Genomic DNA, 26670 nt, shown 5'->3' on the forward strand with positions numbered 1-26670 from the left:
TTGTGAACATGCCTACACCACCACCCACCCTGATCTTCCCAAATTTTTAGAAATGATAACTCCATTCTCTCAGCTTCTCAGGCAAAAACCGTGGCATCATCCTTCATTCCTTTTTCTCCCTGTCACTCCACAGCCAATCCATCAGCAAATACTGTGGGCTGTTCCCTACATAGCAACCAGGGAACCTTTAACAGTGTAACTCAAATCGCGTCCTGTGTCCTCTTCTCCAAAGACTTCCCATGTCCTTTAGTGTGATGTGCTATGCCCTAGACCTCCAGACTAATGCCTGATGGCTCTCTGTGGCACGGCCTTGCTCGGCTCACATCTCCAGCCACCATCCCCTTGCTCACTCTGCCCCAGCGACACCCGTCTCCTTGCTGTTTCACCACCACGTTGAGCACATGTCCTCGTCAGTAACTTTGCACATTGTGTTCTCTCTGTTTGGATTGTTCTATTCCAAATGTCACACAGCTCACTTCCATACTTCTGTCTACTGAGATAGTCGCTTGTTAGACAGGCCTTCCCTGACTGGCTTATTTAAAGCAGTACATCCCCAACTTTGCCCCTTTCTTCTGCTTTATTTTTCTTAACTTTTATTACAATTCACAGGTTATATCATTATTTTTATTGTTATCATTTTACTTTATTGTCTTTCATTGAAAGCAGGTACTTTTTTACGCTTATATCCCAGTTCCTAGAAAAATATATATTTATTGAATGAACTTATTTCATGAATATCAGCATCCTTCACATTTACTCCATTCAAAAGCTTGGCTTACTTCATACACAAATTTGTACAGAGAACATGTTAATTTCTGAGCTTGTTGGGATGTCCCATTTCATACAAGTCACCTGATCTAAGTTCCAGCCCAGTTGTCAGTGGTCTTCAGCAGATAGTCTCGTGGGCACTGTGGTGTGCTAGAGCCAGCTCATGGTGGCAGGAGGCAACAGGGCACATCTATTTCCAACTCTGCAATCAGCACCTTCAGGTTGGTAGCTTGAAGTGGTGAGAATATTTACACTGTGGAAATTGGCAAATGCCTTGCATCAGGGCTTTTTTTTCCCCCCAGAGAGTCAGTTATTAAAGGTAGGTCAGGACAAGACTTGTTAGTAACAGTTAGTCCTCCCACTGGCACGGTGTGCTCAGATCTGAGAGCCACGTTTTGAGGGAGGCATTTGTAAGTTAGGCGGTGATGATACCAGGAACCGTATCCAGGGAAGAAGAGTTGAAAGCCCTTAGGATATGCCACCTGGGGATGTATGGATATGATACCTGTCATCAAATGTATCAGGGATGGCCAGTGGCAGGAGGGCTAAGCATACTATAGTGTGGGCACATGGGCAGGACCGGAGAATGTATGGGAGACGATGTGTCTGAAATCATCGGGGCTTGGTGTCTGGCTCTAACTTGACATTTGTTGCCTGGAGTGGGCTGGTTAGTTTCCTCACTTGTAAAATGAGGTTCACATATCTATTTAACAGGAAGATCTTGACAATAAAAGCAAAGCGGTTAGTTCCTTTTGCTCAGAATTAGGGGGATGAGTTTCAGTGAGGCATATTTCAACTGAATAAAGGTAGAATTTGCTAAAGACTAAAATAGTGAGTGGCACTTCCTCAGAAGTGTTCAAGCTGTATGTCCATCTGTCAGAGAAGTTGGAGAAGGGGATTCCTGCATTGGAGCGGGGCTGGTCTGGATAATCACCCCCTAGGATCCCTTCTACACTAAGACTTCTAAAGCCAAATACATCCCTAGGCAAGTCATTGACCAATTTTTTTGCCTCATTTCCTCCATCTGTCAAACAAGCAGGATAGTTTCTGTCCCTTCATGTCTTTCATTGTTGTTGAGATGATTAAGTGAGATCATCATTTGAAATGTTTTTAGATCTAAGAGTAAAGACATTTTGTCAATCTCATACTTTACCATTCTTTTTATAATAAAACCACTTTACACCTTGGAATAGGGCAACATTCCCTGTGATGTGACTATGAAGAGTGCCTGCTGTATTGCACTCAACAGATAGTAGAGGGTAAATAATTAAAAGACAGCCCTATTGTCAAATAATTTTCAATATTATGTGGAAATAAGCTTGTGTGTCTTGGAATTAGGATGCTTGTTAATAGTTAATATCCCATGAGGTCAAGGAAAGCCTTAGGGTGAATGGAGAGATTAGGCCACTGCTGTTGACAGGTGCCTTCCATTTAGATATGGCAAAGGTAAGTGGCTGGACACAGCTAGATACGGCTTCCCTACCCTCTTTTTCATCTTCTGTCCCTGAGTGAAGCTTGCTTCATATAACTCACAGTGTAGCAATGGATCCTCTGCCCTCCAAATTATGGGCCACTCACCTCTATTCTTAACTACAATTCCTTAGATCTGGGATTTTTTTTTTATCAAAGGACCTGGAGATTCCAATTTTTCTTGCCCAGTTAGAAATGAAGCACAGCAAATAGCTATAGTGGGAATAGTTGCCGTGTGATTATAGTGTTACTGATTGTTAGTGGATACTTTCCTAAAACCTGGTTTAAGTAGTAAGGGATGTGGAGAGAAACAAGAGGCCACTTATTCTCTGAAACAGCAGTAAGAGATGGAGAGCGTAGATTCTCTTCAACATACACTTAGGCCTCACCAGCTTCTCTGTTCTGTCAAGGGCCCTGCCTCCCCTTACACCCTACCACTCTACCATTTTTCCTTTGATAACTCACCCCCAAGTACCTCTAGTAATAGACAATTTGTGTGAAGCCTAAGAATGCTTTGGGTGAGTGACAGGGCCATCCATAGCCTTTTCCAGAATTCATAGCCTGTCATATCATGAGGTGATCTTACAGAGTTTCTCGTGTCAAAGGCGGGGAATACCAAGGGCCAGGCAGAGACATGGCTTGCCCAAGGTCACCAAATGAATTGCCAAATGTAGCTGCAAAAGTGAACATCATTAGTCTGCGTGGTGGACCCTTTGTGCTATAAATAAAGGGCTTGGGCATATGATTATTAAAGGGGTCTCAGACTAAGTTAGCAGCTACTTCCTGTCCTGCTGATGTAGCATCTGTGTGTTACACTCATTTTGCTCAGTCTCAGTGGGTAGCATATAGAGAGGCTTCCCCCCGCTGAGCCAGCCGGAAATTCTGGGCAGTTTGTCCAAAACTGGGGGGACTGTGAGTCAGGCACACACATGATTTCAGGGAGAACCAGTTAAAGGATATCTTATTAGGAGAAGAGATCCAGGGAGCTATAATCCATATACGATGGATTTTGATGAAAAGAAAACCTCTGTTTTCCAGATACCACTCTGAGATGATCTTGTCCTTGAGAGTAAAATCATAAAAAACCATTTTTAACAAACTGTAGTCTCAGCAGGGCTATGTGAAACAGGTACATACACACCCCAGCAAAGAAGAGTTACTGGTGAACCAGCTGCTTCCAGAAGTCCTGTATAAAATACAAGAGGGACAGATTTTTAACAAAGTACAAGGATATCTGTATTTCAGAGAACCATGCCTCCTTCAAAGTTGTTATGCTAGGAATCTAAAGCTTAATATACTGGGGAGCAACTTTAGAAAGATGTGGCAGACTCTGTAGAGTATCTTTAATGGTGAAGAGTCATTCTGGAAATAGCCAGATGTCTCGATCCTCAAAGAGCTCCTGTCCTAGGGAATGACAGGACCAAGTAAGTACACAGCACGTACAGTGGCTGTAACGTTGTACAGTCTTACAAGGCAAGAGTAGGACCATTTGTGAAAGAGATTGCACATTAATTGTGCAGTTTTCAAGTAGAAGCTCAAAGAGATTTTTATTTCAACCAATAGCAAAGCATATAAATAAACAAGTTCCACTTGGTTAATTAAAATAAATAAGCAAATAACCTGATTTACTTCTTTAAAAATACGTAATAACCTTTCTAATGAAAACCATAAGCAGAAGTATTTGGTAAACAAAGACCGTCTTTTAAATTTTAGTTTTGTGAAGGTTATTCCTTGAAAATGAGAGGAAGAACTCGGGTTTCACTTCTCTATCTTTGTTGAATACGGTTGTCTGTCTTCCCTTAAGATCTTACCTCCTGTTGTCCAGTTCCTTGATTCTGTCAAGTGCCAGACTATCCTTAACAACTTGTGCTCCTTTTAGTTCTCATGCTATGCTGGATTTGAAGATGACATAAAAGCACATTTCTTGCCTGTAGTAACAGAGATGGCTTTTCCTATATTATTAAAAGTGCCCACGTATATGGTCATAATGATATTACTCGTCCTTGGGATGCAACTATCCTCTTCCCATCATTGGTTGCCCTTTTTTATAAATGCCCACCTCTTGGCGTGTGTCTCTAGAAGGCAGAGGTCTTTTCTAGGTGGAATGAGGTTACCCACGACAGCATTTAGATTATTGGCAGTGCCACATGTATAGAGTAGTTAAGAATGAACATAGACTTTGGTTTCAGATGGAATTGAGCATGTTCTCTGGATCTGTCAATTACTCTCTTGTGACTTTGAATAAGCTACTTAATGTAGCTAAGTTTCTGCTTTCTTATTTATAAAATGGGTATAATCATAGTACTGCCTTATGAGGTTCTCCAGAAGAATTAATAATAGGAGCTGATCCCTGGAAAGCATTTAGTGGTTTACGGGGATTCCCAGCATCTGTGATGGTGCCTGGAACTTGGCACACCGTTATCAGCTAGAAGAAAAAAGAAAAGGAGGAAGGAAGGAAGGAAAGCAGGAAGGGAGGCAGAGGGGGTAAACTTGGTTAGGGAGAGAATATCCACGTGATGATTAGTGCACAGCATTACAGTGCAGACTCTAGTGAGTCCTTGGTCAGCCAGGGTTCAGGAACGAAGCTTCTTTGAAAAAAGTCAACTTGAGTTCAGAGAAATGCGAGGAGAAGATCAAGATGTTACTTAGATGCCTACACTGTGAGCCTGCATGGGGCTGATGGGAAGTGGGAAGCCTGGATCCTACCTGCACGGTGGGTCATCTGGGGCCTGGCTGTCAGTGGTTCCAATGTCCCTGTGCCAGGGATGACTCCCTGACAGAGTAGGGAGGGAGAAAGCCCCACTTCATTTAGGGATTCCTGAGGGGGTCATGGATGCCTTAGAGGACTGGACTTGTCAGGATTTGGAGCTATGTTCAAATTCCAGTTCTGCCACTTTTTGCCCCTATAACCCTGGACAAATTAGTTAACCGATTTGAGCCTCAGTTTGCTCAACTGTGAACTGGTGAAAATAATACTAACCTGCGTTAATAATGTGAAGATTAAGAGGAATAATAGAGTTAAAGCATCTACCTGGTACAATAACAGGCAAAAGTACGTCCTGAAAAATCAATTATTTTTTTTATATTATAATTGCCAAGAGTTCAGGGTAGGCTTTCAAAGGAGGAGATCCTTCCACTTTACCTGAGGCTTATAAAAGCTGTGGCTACCTTCAGCTATAAGGCCAGCTATCACTGGGTGCAGCTTGACTTTATCCCTTTTAGATATTCACCTGTAATTGTGATTAATTGCTCTAGATTTGGCCTGAGGGGCCCAGATTCTCAGCCAAGTTGGCTACACTGAGCTGAGCAGCCAAGCTTTTGACTCCAGTGCTCAGATACTCTCTGAAGCAAGCACCTTCTGACTTTTCCATTCTCTGCTGCTGAGTGAGCCCAGGGGTGTAAATCAATTTCCTTGGATTTGCCAAGGGGATGCATTATAAAGCTTCAATACTAGTCTTCGAGCCAAGCGAGCAGATCATCTGGTCAGTTCTAAGCAGAAATTCAGTACATGATGTGAAGGCAGAGATATGGATGGATTCTCCCCAGTATCCAGCTTTTCTTGGCGTACGTTCAGTGTGGGAACCTCCTTTACTGGCCTTTTACTGACTTTGGGAACAGCCCACAGATGCTTCCAATGGAACGTGAATTTTGCTTTTGTTCGAAGGAAAGAACCTATAGCCCAGATTGTGCTCCTGAGAAGCAACACATCTCTAGCTCCTTACTTTCCTGGTAAGTTAGCTATGCTTTCTTAAGTGTATAGTTTGCTGAACTTCAGATGAAAAGAATAGCCATCACTGCTTTCAGAAAATGGAAAGAAAAGAAGATAAAGCATTTTCCCGATGAATAACTCATGGCAAGTATTAAAGGCTGTGTTCTTAAAAATGAGGTCTGCTCATGCATCCATTCCAATCCTAGTAAGAGATGACTGTCTTAGCATCTTTAAAGAGATGAGCTGGTTAATTCTCTTCCCCCAGGTATATTCTGTTAGCACTGGGAGTGGCTTCTTCACCTATGTAGGGGCCTTCTCTTTTAAGATAAGTGCATTCCAATTTTATTTTTTATAAAGTTTTAAATCAAATAGATCTTAAATGGAAGTCCAATATAAAATGCCAATAAGAGGTGTGCTGTTCTGGCTAAAGTGGGATGGGCTCCTTAGAGCACAGTTTGAAAACCACTCTTCTGTAAGTTTCCTATGCATGGTTCATTTTGAAACATCAGAGGCATCATATAGGACCTGATAGAACCTCTATTAATACACATTCAAAAAATAGTGGGGCTCATGGAGTATTAGGATGTAGTGAAAGGGAACACACATCCTCCAAACCAGGCTCCTGTGCCTCCCTACCACCTGCAAATGGTGTAACCTCAGAAACAACTTAACCCGCTTGAGCTACTTCTTACCAAAATGCATAATAAATGAGGATATGAACATTCATGTCACCAGTTTATACCAGGTTTACCTCTGTAAACTTCCCACCCAACACCACACAAGATGCCCTCCATCCTTGAAATCCAGTTTCTTTGGTCTGCAGAACAAGACATTTACAAAGAATTTTACTGGGAAGTTCAAAAAGTGCAGGGTGAACTTCTGTAGGTTCACCAGCTTCAAATAACATAATACAAGACTTCTTGTCTCAGTGAGTTCTAGATTAGGGCACTCAGAGGCCTCTTCTTTCATTAAGCTCGATACTTATAGCTCTAATCTGCAAGAAAGATTAAATACATTCCCACCCAGAAGTTGAAATAGCTGTGTCTTGGACAACAACCAAATAAGAACATAGGTTATATGTGTGATCTTGCAAGATCACACATGGAATCTTTAAAAAAAAATGTATAAGCTCTTTTGGCTACATGTCTAGGGGAATTTGTTACAAATCTCACCTATAAATATTAGAACGCCATTATTTAAAAGATAATACAAGAAAAATATAAGCAGTCAAGACCAGGCTTGCTTGGAGTTATATTCAGTTATTATTAGCCATCCTTGTTGCTCTTTGGAACAGAACCTGAAAGTAAGACTGGAGGTATCAGTGGTTTCAGGTTTAACCTTTAAAATTTCATGAGAGTGAGGGGATTTAGTAAAAGGACACTCAGCCCAGCGAGGATGGCCACTTCGAGTGTGTAACTTACTTCTTAGGCTGGGAGGAAGCTGGCTGCCTGGCCCCTGCATCACCCACCCTAAATGCTTTGGCAGTTAGAACTAATGCTTTCCAAATTGTAAGGTTGTTTACCTTTAGCTTGGATGTGGATGTGACTGCAACCTCACTGGGATGGTGACCCCGTGTAGCAGCCTGAGTGACCACTCTCTAAGTTCCTATTTGCACACCAATAATAGAGACACAGTACAAGACTATCTCATTGCCCTCCCATCTGTCCTTCTGATTAGAAGTTCCTCCAGAGAATGTAGACAACCTCTTAGAAGTGTTTAGTGGGGAAAAGTTCCTGGAAAAAAAAGAGAGAGGAGACTAGATAATCTAGAGTCTGTTCCATCTCTTTTATCCCTGAGGTAAGAGACACACACTGGGGCACTGGAACTGTGGGGCCAGAGGGAACACAGAATTCATTTTATAGGTGGTGAAACAAGACCTGAATAAGTGAAGTGACCCCAAAACAGATCCCATAGTGAGTGGAGGCAGACCCGGGGCCAAGACATGAGTCTTCTCCCTCTGAGTCTAACTTTTGTACAGCAGTGTTCCAGTTATCATCCTGTGAGGAATAGCAGCCTGTTGGTTCCATTTTACCTCCCTTAATTCAATTTCCACATTTCCTTCTGTGTGCCTGGAACTCTGTTGCAGGCTCACTCGTGGTTGGTGGTTCCAGAGCCTGTTGCTTGGTAGAAACCAAGCTTTCTTCCTTAACTTTTTTCCCTTTTCTCTGTCTTAACCCCTGCCACTCTCCCCTCCCGATTTGAATCTCCCAGTCCCCAAGTGTTAGGTCATCTAAAACTTTCTTTGGGTTGCCTACATATGGTTGGATTTGTTGTTTCTGCTTTTTCACTGGGTAAGCCACTTACTCTTTCTGGACCTCAGTTTCTAGTTGGTTTCTAACAACCCCAATCACACACGTAATTGGGTGTTTATCTCCCTTGCTGGGAGGCTGCCTTCCACACAGGCTGTCCCCAACTGTTTTGTCATTTGAGGGATTGGAGTGGAATGTGGTTCATGTTCCATCCTGTAGCCAAAGTAAGAAGCAAGTGACACTTCACAAAATAAAGAGGGGGAAAAAATCCATTTCCTACAAAATAGAAAAGGGAAAGGAGCACAGATTGAAAAGAGGACAGGTGAGGTAAAAAATGCATTTAATGAAAGGATGGTGTCTTTAAGGGAAATTTAAAACAGGGTCATTTGTTTTCCCCGAAGCCGTCTTTGCTCTGTTGTCTTTATCTGTGTACCTGCCTACTGCCACATCCACCCATCCACCCATCCACCCATCCATCTAGCTCACATGTTGTCATCTACTTTTCTGGCCCACGGGGAGGGAATATTTGAGAAGAGCAAATAACCTAGAGGATCCCTAGCACAACCGGGCTTCAGTGTGTCCAGCTGCATGTCTACAAGGCTGGGATCCTTTCAGCCAGATGTCCAGCCTGAGTCCCCCCACACTCCCCATTTTGTGTCAGGGACTCCCTTACCGGATGCAGTGTGTCCTTTTGATGAGGGGCCAGAAGAGGGGAAGTGATACTCCTGGGGCTGGAGGACACAGAGAAAAGTGGAGCAGCTTCCTCCCCTCTTTTGAAGGAAGCTCTGGAAGCTGTAGAATTTGGCAGGTATAAAAGAAGCTATTTGAGGGGCAGTCTGAGGCCCACGGAGGTCCCAGGGTGATGCTGGCTGCAGCTGTGCTGGGGGTGACTTATGGTGGTGTGGGAAGCAAAGGGAGAATCCTGTTCAGGAAGCTGGGTGTGAGAGGAATGCCAGCAGAATGCCTCTGCTTGTGAAGCTGAAGGTATTTCTCTCACCTGAGGGTCCCACAGTTTCCTTCCTCTTCCCCCAGTCCCCCTGCTCCCCAGCCTGCCCTTTGGGCTTGGAGAGACCAAGAAAAAAAATTGAACTTGCGCCAAGAGAGAAACTGCAGCTCCTCAAAAATGGAAAGCAGGGTCATCATCATAATATTCTGAATGTGGACTGTTCCAGAGAGCAGGGAGACGTGTCAGGAATGAGAATGGTTTGAGACAGGGCCCAAGGATGCTGCCCAGCTCCACCAGAGAGATGAAAGAATTTTCTCCTTCCTTTGCCTTTTAAATGTAATTCTGTCTGCCTTTCTCCCCCACACCCACCCAACCCTTTTTCTGGGAGCAGTGCAGACATTTAGCCATCCTGGGAAAAGGCAGGATCCTTTTCATTAACTGCAACCTGACTGCAGTCCCCAGAGCCACGGCGGAATGCATTTCCTTCCTCTTCGCCTCCCTGTCCTGGATCCCTCCCCACACGGCTAGGATGGTCTGAGCAGTGAACTCTTTTTCTGTGGGACAGAATGAGGAAGGGGTCTGGTCGGGGGGTGGGGTGGGGGGGTGGGGACAGTTTGGACAGGGTCTGGATCAGTGCTTTTTAGGGCAGTGATTTGTGGAAGCACATTCTCATCTCTTCTCCGCCATGCCTCACCCTCCCCTACTGATTAATTCATTCAGATATTTGAATGCTGTTTCATGCAGGAAATGCTCTAGGTGCTGAGCATTCTAGATGTCATTTCCTCTTGTCAGCTTGAAGCATGTCATAAGCTGTCTCTCACACTTCCCAGTAACTTAGTCATTCTAGCCCTCACCTCTAGTTTGACAATATTCCCCACTTTTCTTGTAAGTCATTTGACCAACAGGTACTTAATGACTAATTGTTTGTCCAGACTCTTCTTAACACTTTGAGAAATGCAGAAGTTATGTAAGATTTATATAAACCATGGTCTTGTTGGGCATGGGCTTGTTAGGCGAAAAAAAGGAAAATACAAAATATATACAAAAGAGAAGTTTAAATAATTAAGACCTAAATTGCAGGAATTCCCTGGTGTCCAGTGGTTAGGACTTCGTGCTTCCACTGCAGGGGGCACGGGTTCGATTCCTGGTTGGGGAACTAAGATCCCGCATGCCACAAGGCACGACCCCCCCACCGCCAAAAAAAAAAAAAAAAAAAAAAAAGAACTAAATTGCACGCATCTTTCTTCTGCTTAAGAGAAGGGAAAGAGGATGTAAGATGTAAGTTTTCCAGGGAGGATGGGATAGATCCTAACTTTGCTGAACAGGGGACCTAAGGAATAATAACCAAAAATTCTGTATCTTTATTTCCATTCAAAGTGGATATGGTCATTTCTCAATCCCAAACCACTAACGTGAGGGAGTAGTACATACGCTAAGATGCCATGAACACCCTTGTGGTTTATTTTCTGTTGCAGCATCTCAGAACTGGGAAGAACTAGATATTTGGGGCTTACTTCTTCTGTCTGCCTGGTGAACCTCGTGAAAACGCAGTAGAAGAGTCCCTGCCAGCTCGACTTCCAGGGCCTGGAGAGTTTGAGACCTGAGTCCTATGCACTAACACATGTCTGCGGCCCTGTTCTTGCAGAGGTCACTCCCATGCCCATACATCACCCTAGCCTGTCTGTCCCTCCTCCCCAGCTCCATCCCAACCTGTGCTTGAATCAGAGGCCCTAAGCCATATTGACAAGTCCTGAAAAGTAGATTGTTGTTACCAATTAAATGAAATAGTGTCTGAAAGGAAGGGTTAGTTAAGGGTCATTCATAGGGACACACATTTTATGTTCCTGCCTGTGGCTCATTTGACTAACAGTCTGGTCCTCATCTTTTTTCCTATGTCATGTCTCCTCAACAAATTATCTCCAGTGTGCCTCCACCAGAGGCATCATGTTAAAGAAGAAAGAGGATAAGCTTTGGGATAATATACTGTTGGATTTAAATCCCAAATATGTGTTCTACCTGTGTGACCTAAAAAAGGTTTTTTAACCTCCGTAAGTCTCAATTTTCCCATCCATAAAGTGGAGATACTTTGTATTTCATGAGGGATTTATGAAGATTAGAAAATAAAAATTCTATAAAGCAGCAACCACTGTGCTGGGCACCCAGGCGATCCTCGATGTAGCATGATTCCCTCCCTTCTTCCTTAATGCGTGCCACAGGTGGCAGAGAACAGACGCAAAGGGAGCTGTGCTGGGCTTGGTAAACCCCTTTTCCACGTCTTCTCCCCACTGCCGGCTTGAAGCGGCTCCCTGCCTTGCCGCCTGTCCATTTTCAAGGCTCAGTTCAAACTCCAGCTTATTTCAGCAACCCTACCCTGACCTCCCTTGCCTTACGTTGTTCACAGTTTGACACTAACACCCTACTACACTTTGCTCACACTGACACATGCGTGTCTTACCCTTGGACCAAATTGTATGTTCCTTGAAGGCAGAGATGCTGTATAATTATGTTCAGCCCCCAGTGTCTCGTCAGGTACCCTCACGGCTTGTTGCTTGGCTGTGTGTGCAGTCAGGGGCTGAGCTGGCTCTCTCTCAGGATGGTGCCACCTTTCCAGGCAAATGCCACTTGGGGAATCCTGCCTGCAGGCCTGGGTGTGGGGAGAGAGGTACATTCTCTACCTCCTTCCTGCTCCATCCCAGAGTTTACACACCTTGTGCGTCATTTTTGGCAAAGTCATTGAGAGAAGCTAGGGAGCCCAGGTGAGCTTTTCTGAGGGCTGGAGGCACTACAGCCCAGCATGACTTCCTCTCTTTCTTGAACCAAACAAAATATTGTTACAGCAAATATGAAATCTTTCCTAGTTTTCACAGACGCTCTCCAGGCCTAACAAAGCTAGCAGTCACACACCTTGAATCAAAATAAGCATCTGCCTTTTTTTCTCTTTAGCCCATTTTCCCAGCATTTTTGAGCAACAATAAAGAACGTGATTATTCTGTTAATTTATGATTCCATTGAGTGCTTTCTGGAGAGCATGCGAAAATATTAAAACCTTAACTTTACCCTTTAATATTGATTAAACACAGAGATACAGAAAATACATAACCTGACTCTCCTCATCTAACATTGTGCATAATAGTTGGAGGCATAAGCTATGAATACCTCAATAACATATAAAATCAAAGGCAATGTACGATAAAGGGAAACTGAGTCATGTGCAGCTGCAGAGAGGAAAGGGTCATTTTCACTGGTCTGAGTTTTAAAAAAGAAGAGGAAGAAGAAGAAGCAACAGCCCTCCCAGAGGAGATGGGCCTTTAACTGTCTCTTTTACTTGTCATATCACAGAATAATTTGATAATAGGAAAGAAGTCAGGGACCTTCTCCCTAAGGAAGTGTATGGACTCACACGTAATTTGTACTTACAATCTCAGGGAGTCTGTGGACTTGATGGAGTCCATCCATAGTTCATGATCCCTAACTTAAGGCTCTGAAGAATTAGTGGCACCTGGAAAGAAGGTAGGAGAGGGCAGCAGAGATAGTCAGAGATTGAGTAGACACAAGGTGAGCAGGCCATTCAGTCCAGGCTCCTATCCCAGAAGCACCGCATTTGCCTTTTGTGATTCTGCTGCTTTAGCTCCAGATCTGGGCTCTGGTGAGTCCATTGCCGATCAATTGTTCTGGGGACACTGTACGCAAACTGTGAGAAGTATCACTAAGGAAGACTCCTTTGTTCTTTTCCAGCTCCTCCCAGCCAGTGACCTTGCAGCCAGCGACCTGAAAGGATTTCAGCCACAGGTAAGTTCCACTGATCCTTTTATGAATTGTGAGCAAACAAAGTTGGCACCAGGGCACAAACCCCCCACCTTGGATTTCCAGCTTCTCTGACTTAAGGAACCAACCTTGATAATGACTTGGTAGTTTGTCCTCTCCCTCTGGCTCCTCCCATCTCATCATGAGCAAAACAACCTGTTTCTGCGTCTTTAATATTTTATAGTACGCAAGAATGTAGACCAAGCTGCTTGGAAAGCGTGGTGGTGGGTGATTCAGCTCAGGAAAGCGTTAAACCAAGGAGGTAGAGGGTGAGGTTCTCTCCTGCATTTCTCCTCGTTGGGACAGGATACTCACATTTGTGGAATCTTTGTGAGCAAATGTCTCGTAGCCATGGTCTGGCAGCCAGGTTAATCTGAGACTTCTGCAGAGGCAGATGGTTGAGTTTTGCTGATCTTGGTTAGGAAACAAGCCATTATTTATCTCTGGCCAGAATGCTTTTTTGGAGGTCACTATGAGCAAACCACAAGAGGCACAAGAAAGGGCTCTCTGGGGACCTCCCTGGCAGTGAAGATGGAAAATCACCTTCCCTGTCTTTGGAAGGGAGCTTACTGTCACCACACAAATGCATAACCACCAACACACACACACCACAAATGCACGACAGACACACAAAGTCCTTGTGTTCCCCATGGATCCTAGTATAGATAGAGTGTGTATGCAAAGATAGGTAAATCCAAGAGCAAGAGCTGAGATGCTCCATCCCTTCCTCTGTCCCCCTTTCAATAGGAAACTTCCTGTCACTCCCCAACTCAGTGCTGCCCAAGGCCCCACCTGCTGCACCTCTGCAGAGACTCCCAAGGGCAGAGCAGGTAATTTCTAATAACAATAATTCCATATACTTGGGGATATTTTCTTCTTTAAATATGTTTTACATCCAAGAACTCACTGTACCCTCACTACACTTCTCCCATGTGTGGTGCTGAGATCCCAAGTCCTGGGGAGAAGAGGCCCCAGACCAGTCAGAGAGCTAAGAACCAGAATGGGAGTGGAGCAAGAGGCTTGAGGGAGAGAATGAACAAAATAAAGGGCCCCGTTGGTGAGAGTTAAAGATAAATCCATGTACGGTTTGGGGTCTTTTGATCACAGCTTGTTGATCCTTCTGTCAGGATGCAGTGGGGTTTTAAAAATGGATAGTAAGGAAGCCTTTTGACAATACTGAAAAATGACGATTTATTCAAGTACTTATTCGTATAATTCACACAAACTTTCAGGTGATCTCAGGGAATATAAAACAAAAACAAAAGAAAATCAGCATTTACCCATATCCCACCTACCTCCACACATACTCTCACAAAGCAGTGGGATAAATATTTATCTCAGCTAAATATTTATTTTTATCTGGAAATTTATAAAAATAAAGGGAAAAAAGGCTCTGTGTGATGTTGTTTTGTGGCTTGAAAAGGTTACATAGTGGAGACTGATTTTATGGAAGGGGTGTGTGTGTGTGTGTGTGTGTGTGTGTGTGGTTTTGACATTGTTTCTGACTTGATCATATTCTCTCCATGTTTGTTGAGCCACATTTCTAAAGATATTAGATTTAAAATGAACTATTAAGTTAGGTATATTGGGGGTCTGTCCACAACATTTGAGGCCATGATCCTAGAAAGGCAGCTTCCTTGCCCTCCCCACAGATAACCCCGCAGGTGGTTGGTACAGATGGCTCACTCCCCTGCTTCCGTCTGACCTTTCCACATTATTCCATTTGTGTGTCATCCCCCCAAGGCTGGAATATAAATGCATATTTTTCACTCCTCAGGATGTGTGTTCCCGAAGCCAGGAAGCCCTGGAACCTTGTGGCTAGAGTGTAGTACCCAGATCAAAAAGTCAGTTCTGCAGTGTTGTTCCTGAATCAAAAAGGCCCTGATGTGTCAACACCTAGTCAACACCACCCTCTCGGGTGCTTTTCCAAAGAGAAACAGAGCACTGCCCACAAGCTTGGGGCTGCCTCCTTCTGGCCCCACTGCACCACATTGTTGGCTTCTGTTGTCATTTTCCCTTCTCTCTTTGGGTTTCAGGTGAAACTGAGCCCCAGGCATCCTGATGTCCACAATCATTCATGGTCGTGTTTCCTTCCAGGCACTGTCACTGACTTTCAGGAGGGAACTTGCTGAGGGCCCCTCCCTGGGCTCACTGTCAGTGGGCCTGTCAGCTTTCACACAGTCCACATTCACCACTTGCATAGAAAAGTTTTTGTCTTTTTTTTTTTTTTTCCCTTGAAGCCCGTCCTGCTACAGCCTCTTAAGGAAAATAGTCATGATTTCCTCCCTAATCTTTGCTGCCCCTCCACTTAGAAAGTGTGGAGAGGGGTGATTGTATGAGGCTGGCCTCTCCTTGTCTCTCTTCTCCTTTCTGCATCCAGATAGAGAAGAGGAGGGTAAGGAGGTGACTATCAGCCTTTCTCCCTGTGGTTATTGGTTTGTAAAGACACCATGTTCATTCCTGGAAATAAACACATTACTTTGAAGGTAGAGCCCAATGCTGAGATTCTACGGCCCGTACATTAGCGGTGGGAGTTCTCCCAGGCCAGCGAGCTTGGCCTCTGAGCCACACAGGGAGAACTGTCTGACCGGAGGCTACTAGTCTCAGCAGGTTTAAAAAGCACAAATGGAAATGCTCCTGAAATTCACACCTAAGTCACCCACACTCTTCTCTTCCATTTGGTTCCCCCCAAACACATCATTCATTTTCCAATGCCTTGTTCTTCCTGCCTTTAAAGGAATGAACACACTTGAGTCCCCTCTTTTCTTGCCTTCGGATGATTAGAAATGAGGACCCTCATCTCCCTTTGCCAGACCATCTCTCTCCATCCCCAAAAGGAATAAAAAGAGGCATCTCATTCCCTTAGTAGAAGCCCCACAATCGTATGATTTCTTCTTCATTTTATTTTTACTCTTTTTTTTTTCCCCTCAGTTTAAGAGCTATAAGTGTTCACTAGAGATTTTGGAATGTGTGAAGGTGGTCAAGATGTACAAACTTCTAGTTATAAAATAAATAAGTCCCGGGGGTGTAATGTACAGCGTGGTGACTATAGTTAATAGTACTATACTGTATATTTGAAAGTTATTAAAAGAGTAGGTCTTGAAAGTTCTCATCACAAGAAAAAAATTTGTAATTCTGTGTGGTGATGGATGTTAACTATAAAAATTAACTAAAAAGAAGAAATTTTGGAAAATATAAAAAAATAAGAAAAAATATCTCTGCACCCCAGAAATATTTATAATGACATTTTGGGGTATGGTCTTACAATAGTTACTGTACATAGACATACACATCTATGGGATTTTTTTAAAAAATTGACAATCATATTTTATATGCTTTTTTTAACCTTCTATTTTGTTTGTTTGCATGCTTTTCATGTCACTGGAAAATCTTCTAGCAACTGGCTATTTTTGTCCGCTTGCTAGTACCATCATTTATTTACCACGCCCCTCTTGCTAGACATTCCATTCCTTTTGCAGGCTGAGCTCTCCAGGAGGAATCCAAGGCAAGTGCTAGATTCTCTGCTCTCATCTAAGATACAAATAGCATCCACGGCTTCTTGGCATTTAGTTCTTCTTTATCTCTCAGTTCCTACAGGCATGTGAAGGTTGCTTAAATTTTGTAGTAAAGTGTCCATGTGTGCCCATGGGCATTTAAGCATCTGCTTAACAAGGACCCAGGTTGGGGATGCTGGGAAGAAATAACTGTAGTGTGGGGCCCAATCTCAGATGCAAGTTTCACCTGTCCAGCTGCAGTGCTAGGAAAGCAACCCTGAGAAGACCCATCCCCCACAGAGGAGAGCACCCACAAAAGGACTTGGTCCTCACCAGCTTCATAAATGCCTCACTGTCTCAGAGGAGAGATGATACTTCTTTCAGGAAAAATTGAGTTTTACTTCAAGTATGCCTCATGACAGGATTTTGGGAGGCAAGTGTAATAGCTGTTCTATAAAGGGTCGCCATTTTAAACGAATTTCTAAAATGTCCATTGCTATTATGGCCAAGGGGACATTTGCAGTGAAGGGTAAGAAGAGTACCTCAGAACACAGAAAAACATTTTTCAGTGCGGAGAAAACAGGGCGTTCAGTCACTGAGCTGCCATTTCATTCAAAGGTGCCCATGGAGACCTTTATGTGGGGCTCCCTGCTGCACAGACTCTTCCCCAAAATTTTGACAATTCTGGAATGTTCTGCCACTACTATTAGCTTTGTGAACCTGGGGAAGTTACCTAGTGGCTTTAATCCTAATTTTCCTTATCAAGCAAAAAAGCTGTGCAGCTTATCCCACAGATTGTTGTGAGGCTCAAATTGTTGTGAGACAATATTGTGAAAGCAACCTAGCATGATGCCTGCCACACACAGTGAATTCAACTTTTTCTTTTGATAGAAAAGTACAGGTTAAATTATTTAAGAATTGAGAAGAAGGAGAAATTATATCTGTATAGAGCAAGAAGGGAAGTCTTATAGGGAGAGATGTCATTCATTGTACGTGTGCCAGGATAGCTGAGAAGGAAGTGAGGCGGTGAACTTACTCCAGGGCAGGGGAAGCCTGGATGAAGACCAAACCACGGGTGGAGATGCTTGGGTATGGTCTGGAGACTTGGAATTCTTTAATTACTGTGGTTCAGAGTGAGTATGGTGAAGATATAGCTGCAAATTAGGTTGGGACCAAATTGCAGGAGGTCTCCAAAGTCCAGAAAAATAGTTGAGCTTTTTTTTTTTAATGAACTATTATTGAAGTTTTCAAACTTATACAAAAGTAGACATGATAGTTTAATAAACCTCCATATATTATTCAACTTTTATTATCTATTATTCAACTTTAATATATTGTTACAAAAGCCTTGATTTGGAGCATTTGCTGATTTCTGTGGTGTAAATATCCCCATGGTGAACAACTTTAAGCTGCCAGTGGTTTAACAACCTGTTTGCAAAGTCTTTGACAGCCAGCTTTCCTGAGTTGGTGTGATCGGTTCCCCGCATACCACTGGGCCAGCTTCAGTAATCATTACCATTTGCCAATCTTACTTCATCTATACTCCCAGATACATATATATTTTTTTTAATTTTAAATTTGGGGAGACTATTTTTTAAAAATCCCAGTCATCATGTTATTTCACTCATAAGTAATTCAGTAAGCTTTTCTAACAAATAAGGGCTTAAAAAATACAATCACAATGCCATTATCACACCTATAAAAATAACAATTATTCCATAATATTTTCTAATGCCCAGTCCATGTTCAGATTTCTCTGATTATCTTAACATGGCATTTTACAGTTGATATGTTTGAATAAGGACCCAGATTTTAGATTGTGACATCCATCTGAGGACAGTGTAGCCATTGAAGGTTTGAGGCTGGGGAAGAGTCGCAACTGTGATGCAAGAAGGTTATACCATAGTTAGTAGGTGTGATGAAAAGAAGAGGGGATCCAGTAATAAGCCTGTGCCATTGGTCCATGTGAGACATAGTAGGGAATGAAACTGGGCTGGGGTCAATGTGGACATGTTCCTGAGGGGATGAACGCCAGATAAAGTACAGGGGCAGAATCAGTGGACCTGGTAGCTGCTAGGCTGGTTGGAGAAATAAGGGGACCATAAACATAAAGGAAGTACAGGTTGAGAAGGTACTGTGTTCATTCCAGGATTAAGTGTGATTATCGCCCAGTGTTCAAAGGAGGGGGACTTTGTCACCCCTGAAAGAACCCTTACTCCATTTTCCTCAGGCCCCACAATCAGTTCTACTCATAGACCATCAGGGGATTAAACTATCTGCAAAATATCCTGGGCTCCACGAGTCCTAACCCAGAAATTTTTAATGCAGGCATGAAATCCCTGAGTTCCCAGGTTGCTTGTTCTTGCAGGGTTGATAGTGTCCTTCAGAACAGAATCCCCATGTCTGATTCTGCTCCCATGCACACCCGCTGCCTACAGGCTCAGAGTCAACAGTCGTAAAGATGGAAAAGGAAGCTCGGGATTTTCCAGAGCACCCAGCCCTTGTTGGACTCAGCAGGAGTTGGTGTTACTACATGTCCACATGGCCTTTGATTGAGTGTACATATGCCAAAGACTTACTAAAAGTGAACTGAATGCCGGAAAGTGTTCTTTGAACTTTACATTTATTCATCATTTAATCCTTACAAACCTCTGTGAAATCAGTAATAATATTATTTTCATTTTAAAAGTAATCACAGAGACGTTAAGGTCACAAAGCCCATAAGTGGCAGAATTAGGATTTGAACCCAGGCAGTCTGGCTCCAACACCTGTGTTCTTTACCTCTTATGCTATGACACCTTGAGTTAGAGCTTATCACCATTGTTAAGATAATTCAAACCCAACCTGACCACTGACAACACCAGGGCAAGCAGCCTCAGCTTCACTTTTGTGTATTATATTGAGTTTTCTTGATCTTAGCCTGTTCAAGGAAAAGCAATTCATCTATCTCAGAGTAAGAGAGGGAATTGTGGAGCATTTTGCATCCTTCCATCTTGGCAAAGCATTTCTGTTGTTCTCATCCCCTTGCTTCCCCAGTTCCCAAATGGAGAGTTGTGATAGTTGTTGTCCCTTCTACAGAGGAAACCCAGTTGAGGCAGAGGTAGGTGGTGTAGGCTCCCATCTAAGACACACAACAATGAGAAGACAGGTTGGCTTGTTTTGAACTCGCCCTATAGTATCTACTTTGCCATTTTGGGAAGAACCACCCTAAAGCAAAACAGTGTATAAGGAAGTCCCACTATCAGTGCTTACTTACTCCTTTCATTTGAGAATTGAAAGAACAAGACAGAACACCTAGAGTAGCAGTTCTCAACCTTGACTGCAGATGGGATTATCGAGGGAGCTTATGAAAACTACAGGAGCCCAGGCCCAACCCCACTGAATTAGTCTGGGTGGAGTCCAGAAGCTCCAGGTGTTTTCAGAATCTCCCCAGAATCTAAATCAGCCTCCTCACTTTCTAGATAAAGACTGAGGCACAGAGGTAGTCTTGAAGAGGAGAGAAAATAAAAGACCCCACATTCCAATGGCTTCTACCCTGTGTCGGGAATGTGCCATGAGCTTCACTTGCCCCTGGTGACTAAACCCACAGCAACCTTCTATCAGACAGCTTACTTCTTCCCCTTTCACTGAGGAAGAAAACGGGATCCAGGAAGAGGATGTATGGCTAAGCATGGATTCTATAAAGCCTACACCTGTGCCCACCGCCTGCTATTTCCACTCAACAGTTGAGATTTGTCCAGTATTTTAACCTAGCTAGTGATGGTGTTGGGTTTATGACCTCCTCTGCTTGCTACCTAGACATTCTGGACTCTTAAGACACATACAAAAAGGCCCAGCTTTCCAACGCTGCCCCAAGAGAGAACGCGTGTGGTTGGCTGGTGCACCGCATCCCCTGACTTAAGGAGCGAGGTTGATCCCATGCGTCCTCCTTGCTTAGGGTCCTGCTTAGTAAACTCACACCTTTTTCTCAAGGCCTTTATTCAGGCTTGCCCTCTGCCTCTTGCTGTGCATCTTTGCTCTCTGATTCAGTGCGATTCGGAGCATGGACTGCAGACTAGTGCTGGCCTGTCAAGTGTGTGTTACTGGTCCACAATGAGATGCATCTAAAAACAGAGTGTTTAGAAACTTTTATGGCAACTTGATATTTCCATGATATCCGAGCATGTGATCATTTTCCTACTAATTTATCTTTGTAGTATTTTACCAAAGTAACTATACAGAAATATGGGCTGGGAAAAAGAAAAACATGTCGTCATTCCCCAAAAATTGCAGATGCAGTTTCCTGGTTTTATCAAAAGGGTAGGATCTCGATTCTTGTTTTTTTTGCCTTCTTCTATGAGCTCATGTGACTATGTTTGTATTGTGAATAATGGTCCCCCTCAAAAAAATGCCTCCACCCGTAAAGGTGTTTTTCTGGCTACTTGTGGGATACCTACATAAAACATGGATCTTTCCCCATAATTCCTAAGGCAACCTACTTTATTTTGCTTACTTAACATGGACATCTGTGACAATAGTGGAGTACTTTAAACAAAAACATTTGTTCACATGCATACATATACTTTGCACTAAAACCCAAACTGACATTATTACTTTTCTTACATGAGATCAGCCTCTTCGTACTACAGGTATATCTTTTTTGCACTGCCTGCCTTGACAGTGTTTATAGCAGATTTTTTTTTTTTTTAAACCAGTATTGGCATTTAGTCCTGAAGAGAGAAGTTCTCCAGGTGTTTCCAGACTGTCTGGCCTTTCAGTGGAATATTCTGAAGTCTTAGTCAGTTCTAAATCTCTTTAGACTTTAATGAATATTTTGTTTCTCCCAAGATGTTCTGACCACCTGAGGGCCGCGTACAGGTGAGTCCAAATTAAAACAGACCTAATGTGCAGAAATTCACATGCAGGAAAATTTCTGGTTGGCAGGTGGGTGTTGGGAGAAGAAGGGCTTCCTCATATGCAGAAAGATTTTTCTCCTTTATCAAAGGAATCAATGTAAGTTATCCCTGCCAGCATATTCAAATATGATTTAACCCTCAAAATCTGATTTAAACTCAATTTTTCAGAACAGAAGTATAGACAGAGTGAGGCCAACCAGTGATGATTAACTTTGAATGTCATTCTCTTCTCTTTCAAAGACAGTTTTCACCTGAAACAAAAACAAAAACAAACCAAAATGCTTAGCAGCAAGGGTGTAGAGTTAGATGATCTCTATGATCCCTTGAGACACAAAATGTTTAATTACACTTTGACTTCTTCCACTGACTTCGTGTTTCTAGTTTTCTATTCTTGTTTTTCTCTTCCGTCCTTCTGGTAAAGTGGCTTCAATTTGAGCTTCTTAAAAATCATCCTGTAATTCTGCTCACTTGAGGCTTGGGGTCATTGATGTTTTGTGATATATCTCAAGTATCTGTGTTTATTAGCGGATTGAGTTACAGATTTCCCTGTCTAAATTTTAATATGATGCATCACTTCTATACATTTTTAGGGCTAGGAATGACTCACATGCAGAAAATACAAATTCACAGACCACCTTTAGGACTTGAAAGGAGGTATTTTCTTCAAAATCCCTTTAGCAGGATAGTTCTAAACCTGCCTAACGAGGAGAAAGGCCCACCTCTCCAACAAATAAGCACGCTCACTTTTTATTTTTAAGTTCTTTCCAGCCCTACTGTCTGCTTCACATTTCATTGGCCTCCTACCTATCTACCCAGCCCCTTTCTGACCATCTTGTACCAGACCAAAGGGGTCGATTGAGAGGCATCAGGACACCCCCACAAGAGAGGGGCCCCTCGTAGTGGTACAGCTTGCAGACCTCAAGTGGCATCTTCCAGCCATCTGTCTACTTGTGTTTGGAGCCTGCATCAAGTCTGCAGACAGCCTCCACCACAGCATTCTGATATGTCCCTGATAAAGACCATCCCCTCCCCCTTCTCCAGTTCTGCACATGATCTTCCTTCTGCATCACTCGCTTCTTAAAAATGTGTATCACAGCCTCTGACAGAACCATGTTGCCAACACGTGTCCCAAGCCAATGATTCATGAGACAGAAAAACTTTACGTGATGTTGTTGTAATCTTTATTACTATAAATAGTAAAAATTGATGCTTATTTAGGAATACAACATGAATCTCTCTCACCCTTCTGTATCCAGTAACTAGCACAGAGAACATTTCCCATTACTTTATCATTTAGTAGTTGAAATCACAGGTCTGCCCTGTATTAGCTGTGTGGCCCCCATTTAGTATTTAATGTGTATGTGGCTCAGATACTGTTTTAGTGAAAGAAGGATACCTGTTCCATGGGATTTTGAGGAGGACTGAATAGATAGGCCCACAAAACAGTATCTGGTATCTGCTAAGCACTCCATACAGCAGACACTCAGTATGTGCTGTAGTTCTTATTATTCTTGTAAGTTACATACTGAAATTGAACCTGGACCACTGCAGCAGACTTCAGAACACAAATTGCAGCTTCCCAAGACAATATAATTAGAATTTGGGATTACCAATGAAGAAGAAAACATAAAAAACAAACAAAAAATCTAGATCTTGCCTGATGTTTTCACTAGTTTGTTTATGACACTTGCCAATCAAAGTGAGCAATGGTAGACAGCCCGGCCCTGTGAGAATGACCCTACAAGAGGAAGGAGGAAGGCAGGATGAATGGGATGGATAAGGGACAGATAGGAACTGTTTGGCGGGGACATGAGAACACCCAGAAAGAAGTGCCTTTGTTGCTTGCTTCTTTCCCTTACCACCTGTGGCACTTTCCCATGGAGGACGACTAGCTGGAAAGTGTTCGAAATCAGCTGTCCCCAACCTTTTTGGCACCAGGGACTGGTTTCGTGGAAGACAATTTTTCCACAGACCGGAGAGGGCAGGATGGTTTTGGGATGATTGAAGCGCACTACATTTATTGTGCATTTTATTTCTATTATTATTACATTGTAATATATAATGAAATAATTATGCAACTCATCATAATGCAGAATCAGTGGGATCCCTGAGCTTGTTTTCACTTGGCACTCACTGATAAGGTTTTGATATGAGTTTGCAAGCAATTGATTTATTATGGTCTCTGTGCAGTCAAACCTCTCTGCTAATGATAATCTGTATTTGCAGCCACTCCCCAGCGCCAGCTAGCATCACTGCCTCAGCTCCACCTCAGATAGTCAGGCGTTAGATTCTCATAGGGCGTGCACAACCTAGATCCCTCACACGCGCAGTTCACAGTAGGGTTCACGCTCCTATAAGAATCTAATGCAGCCGCTGATCTGACAGGAGGCGGAGCTCAGGCGGTAATGTGAGCCATGGGGAGTAAATACAGATGAAGCTTCGCTCACTTGCCCGCCGCTCACCTCCTGCTCTGCGGCCTGGTTCCTAACAGGCCACCGGTACCAGGGTTGGGGACCTCTGTTCAAAATGACTTTAAACAAATGCATCAAGAGCTTTTTCAACCACCAGAGCATTGCCTCATCTGAACCAACTCCCTTGGGTCTAGTGATCCTCGGCATAATTCTGGACATCTACTTCAGCTCCAACCCTGTAAAAAAAATCACAGGCACAATGATTTATTGCCCAGAAAAATCAGTGAGGAATTGTACCAAAGTGCATTTGGATGGGTGCTGTTCAGGGAGACTGTGTTAGGGCTTGGGGACTTTGGGGGGATTTTATATGATGACTTTCATATCCATAAATTCAGTTGTTTCTATATTAAAAATGAGATAAGAGCTGATTCAAGGAGCATATGGGTTCTGGAGTCCGTGGGCTGTCAGATGGAGGTGGCACCTGCAGAAGGGAGCCGTCCTGGCTGCAGGGCTCTTGTCTCCAGTAAGCAGTCCATCGTCAACATGCTGACAGGGCAAGTAGCTTGCTGATGGGAATGAGAGGTCTGTACCCAGATGCAAGCCTTGTTTGTACTGTGAGAAAACACAGCTGGCTAAATTTGGCTTTCTTACTCTTCATCTGGTTAGGAACAGAAATGCCAAAGTGGAGAATGGGGGGATAAGATGAGCATTGTGTAAAAACATAAAGAATCTGTGTACAAAAAGTAGATGCTCAATGAATATTTGTAGAACCCATTCTAGGGATGCATGCATATCAGAAGTAAAAATAGATCCCCCAAACAAAAATGCATGTATCCAAATTCTGATATTTCTTTAATGCCTCTGGCCTTGTGGTTATGATAAAGATAGCTTCTATTACTTGTCTTATTTTTGGAGCTAATGAATTTTGTGAGCCTTTTTTTAGGACAAGCAAATCTTTGGAGCTTTGCGTGTCTTTCACCATTATTTAATGGTATAGCAGGAGCATCGAGGTACCTCTGGAATTGGGGCTAGAAATACACAGCTTTGAATTAAATCAGTTTGACTCACCCACCTCCGACCTATTGCATTATTGACATCTTGTGAAAGGTGACTAAGGCATGGGGTCTTGAGAGAGGTGGGAAGAGTGCTGAAAAAAGAACTGTCTGTGAAATCTCAGCCTGCAGGCATCTGGAGAGACAGCGCGTTTCATTCTTGATAAACTCCAGCAGAAAAGAGCAATCAGCTAAACGAGAGCTGGACAAATTAAATGGCTGAGTATTATTTCAAAGGGGAGCTCGGGCAGCATCAGAAATTTCCCATCAGCTGTAATAAGGCCAATTACTTTGCTAACTGCAGATTCCATCATGATGTGTTTCGTGCAATCAGGCGTAGGACTCTTACAGGGGCCTGATGGGTTTTGTTTACTCTGAATGTGCATTTGTAGAGAATCTTTTGCGCCCAAAGGCTTAGAGCTCTGAGCATCTTCTTCTCGGGCCAGACTCATCCACAGCTGAAGGAGATTATCTCTGAGATGGAGGCGGGAGCAGGCTGGGCAGGCTGGACCCAGTGCCCCTCTCACAGGAGAATGCCTGGGATTTAAATACAAAGAGAACAGCTGGGTGTGGTAGTTCTTAGTGAATGTGGCAATCTCTAGAAAACCTCTCTGTCCGTTACCCAACTAGTAAATAAATACGTATCTCTGATTATGAGCGAAGCTTCTTGGCACATCGGAGCGTTGGACAGATCACCTTAAACAGTAATAGCAAACAGAAGCTCTGGGAGGAAGGACGGCGCCAAGAGTTCATTAAGCCTTAAATACTGACAAATGGGGGTGCAGGGCTTTCATTGTCTCCCTTTGAGAATCATTTGGCTGGATGTCAAACAGCTCATTTCAAATATGGGAAGACATTGTAAGAGAGGAAGATATCCCTCCTCCTCCCAACATTTTAGCAGGGGAAATAAAATTTGGAGAGTCTACAGGAACATTCATTTTCTGTTTACATTTGGCTCTGTAGAAATTAATGGGTTTGTGGCTCCAGCTACTTTGAGGAGTGAGTTGTGATTCTCCATTTACGCACCCAATTGAGGAAGGCGCTAATCATGGGCGTTTACCGTGCGCTTCGGCCTGATTGACAGCTGGAGTGGAAGCTGTATCTGTGGCTGCTGGGGTGCAGAAGAAGAGCTAAAGGCTGATTTGATTCCATTTGTGCTGAGCTGTCATCTGAGGCCAGAGCCTGGAGGAGAATGGGAAGCTATTCTCTTCCCTCTGCTTTGTGACAAGCAACTTGTGTGTCATTTTATTTTTTTAACCTGCCTCTTCCTCCTTCACGCCTATGATAAAGGCCCCTTTGCCTAGGGAAGAAAGGATTCTCCTGAATTCAAAGGCAGCTGCCAGTGCCTCCGAGTGAGTGGCTCATCTGCTCTCCAAGCCCTCCCTCTCCCAGCTGCTGCCCAGGGCTCCCAGCCCACAAGACCAGCATCGGGGCAGGTCCTACTGTAGGTGGGAAGACAGCCGTAAGATCAGGTGGGAACAGAGGACAGGTCCATAGGATACCAGATAGTGTGGCAGGGCTCATGCCTCCAAGATCATTCATTCCAGGAGTGTGTGTATGCACGCACACACACGTGAGCATGTACATGTGTTTGTTTCCCCTAAAAGAGGTACTTCAACTAGTGTATTTGGTTTGACACCAGCCTTTCTGCAGGTGGCAGCTGTTCAGATAACGTTCTTGGCTCTCTGATAAGAGGCAGAACTTGTCTCCTGCAAATCCCCGGCGACAGAAACAGCCCTTCGAAATCACGAGATAACATATGAAGCATTAAATGGAGATGAGGGCATCAAATCATGCCATGTGTACTCAGCGTCGGCAACTCCACAACCAATGGCAAAGAGAGCTGCCATGTCCGGCCTCCTCATCAGCATG

General features: G+C 43.5%; 1 protein-coding gene across 5 annotated transcripts in view; it reads left to right on the forward strand.

The window, feature by feature from the left end:
• SETBP1 (SET binding protein 1) overlaps positions 1 to 26670 on the forward strand; it is a 378062-nt gene that overhangs the window by 177751 nt on the left and 173641 nt on the right. For all 5 annotated transcript variants that reach the window (XM_073790680.1, XM_019936976.3, XM_073790681.1 and 2 more), the window contains exon 3: positions 12878 to 12931. In XM_073790680.1, the coding sequence (XP_073646781.1) occupies positions 12878 to 12931 (54 nt within the window). The remainder of the gene's footprint in view (positions 1 to 12877; positions 12932 to 26670) is intronic.

The sequence above is a fragment of the Tursiops truncatus genome, chromosome 13 (assembly GCF_011762595.2).
Source record: "Tursiops truncatus isolate mTurTru1 chromosome 13, mTurTru1.mat.Y, whole genome shotgun sequence".
In the NCBI taxonomy this organism is placed as follows: Eukaryota; Metazoa; Chordata; class Mammalia; order Artiodactyla; family Delphinidae; genus Tursiops; species Tursiops truncatus.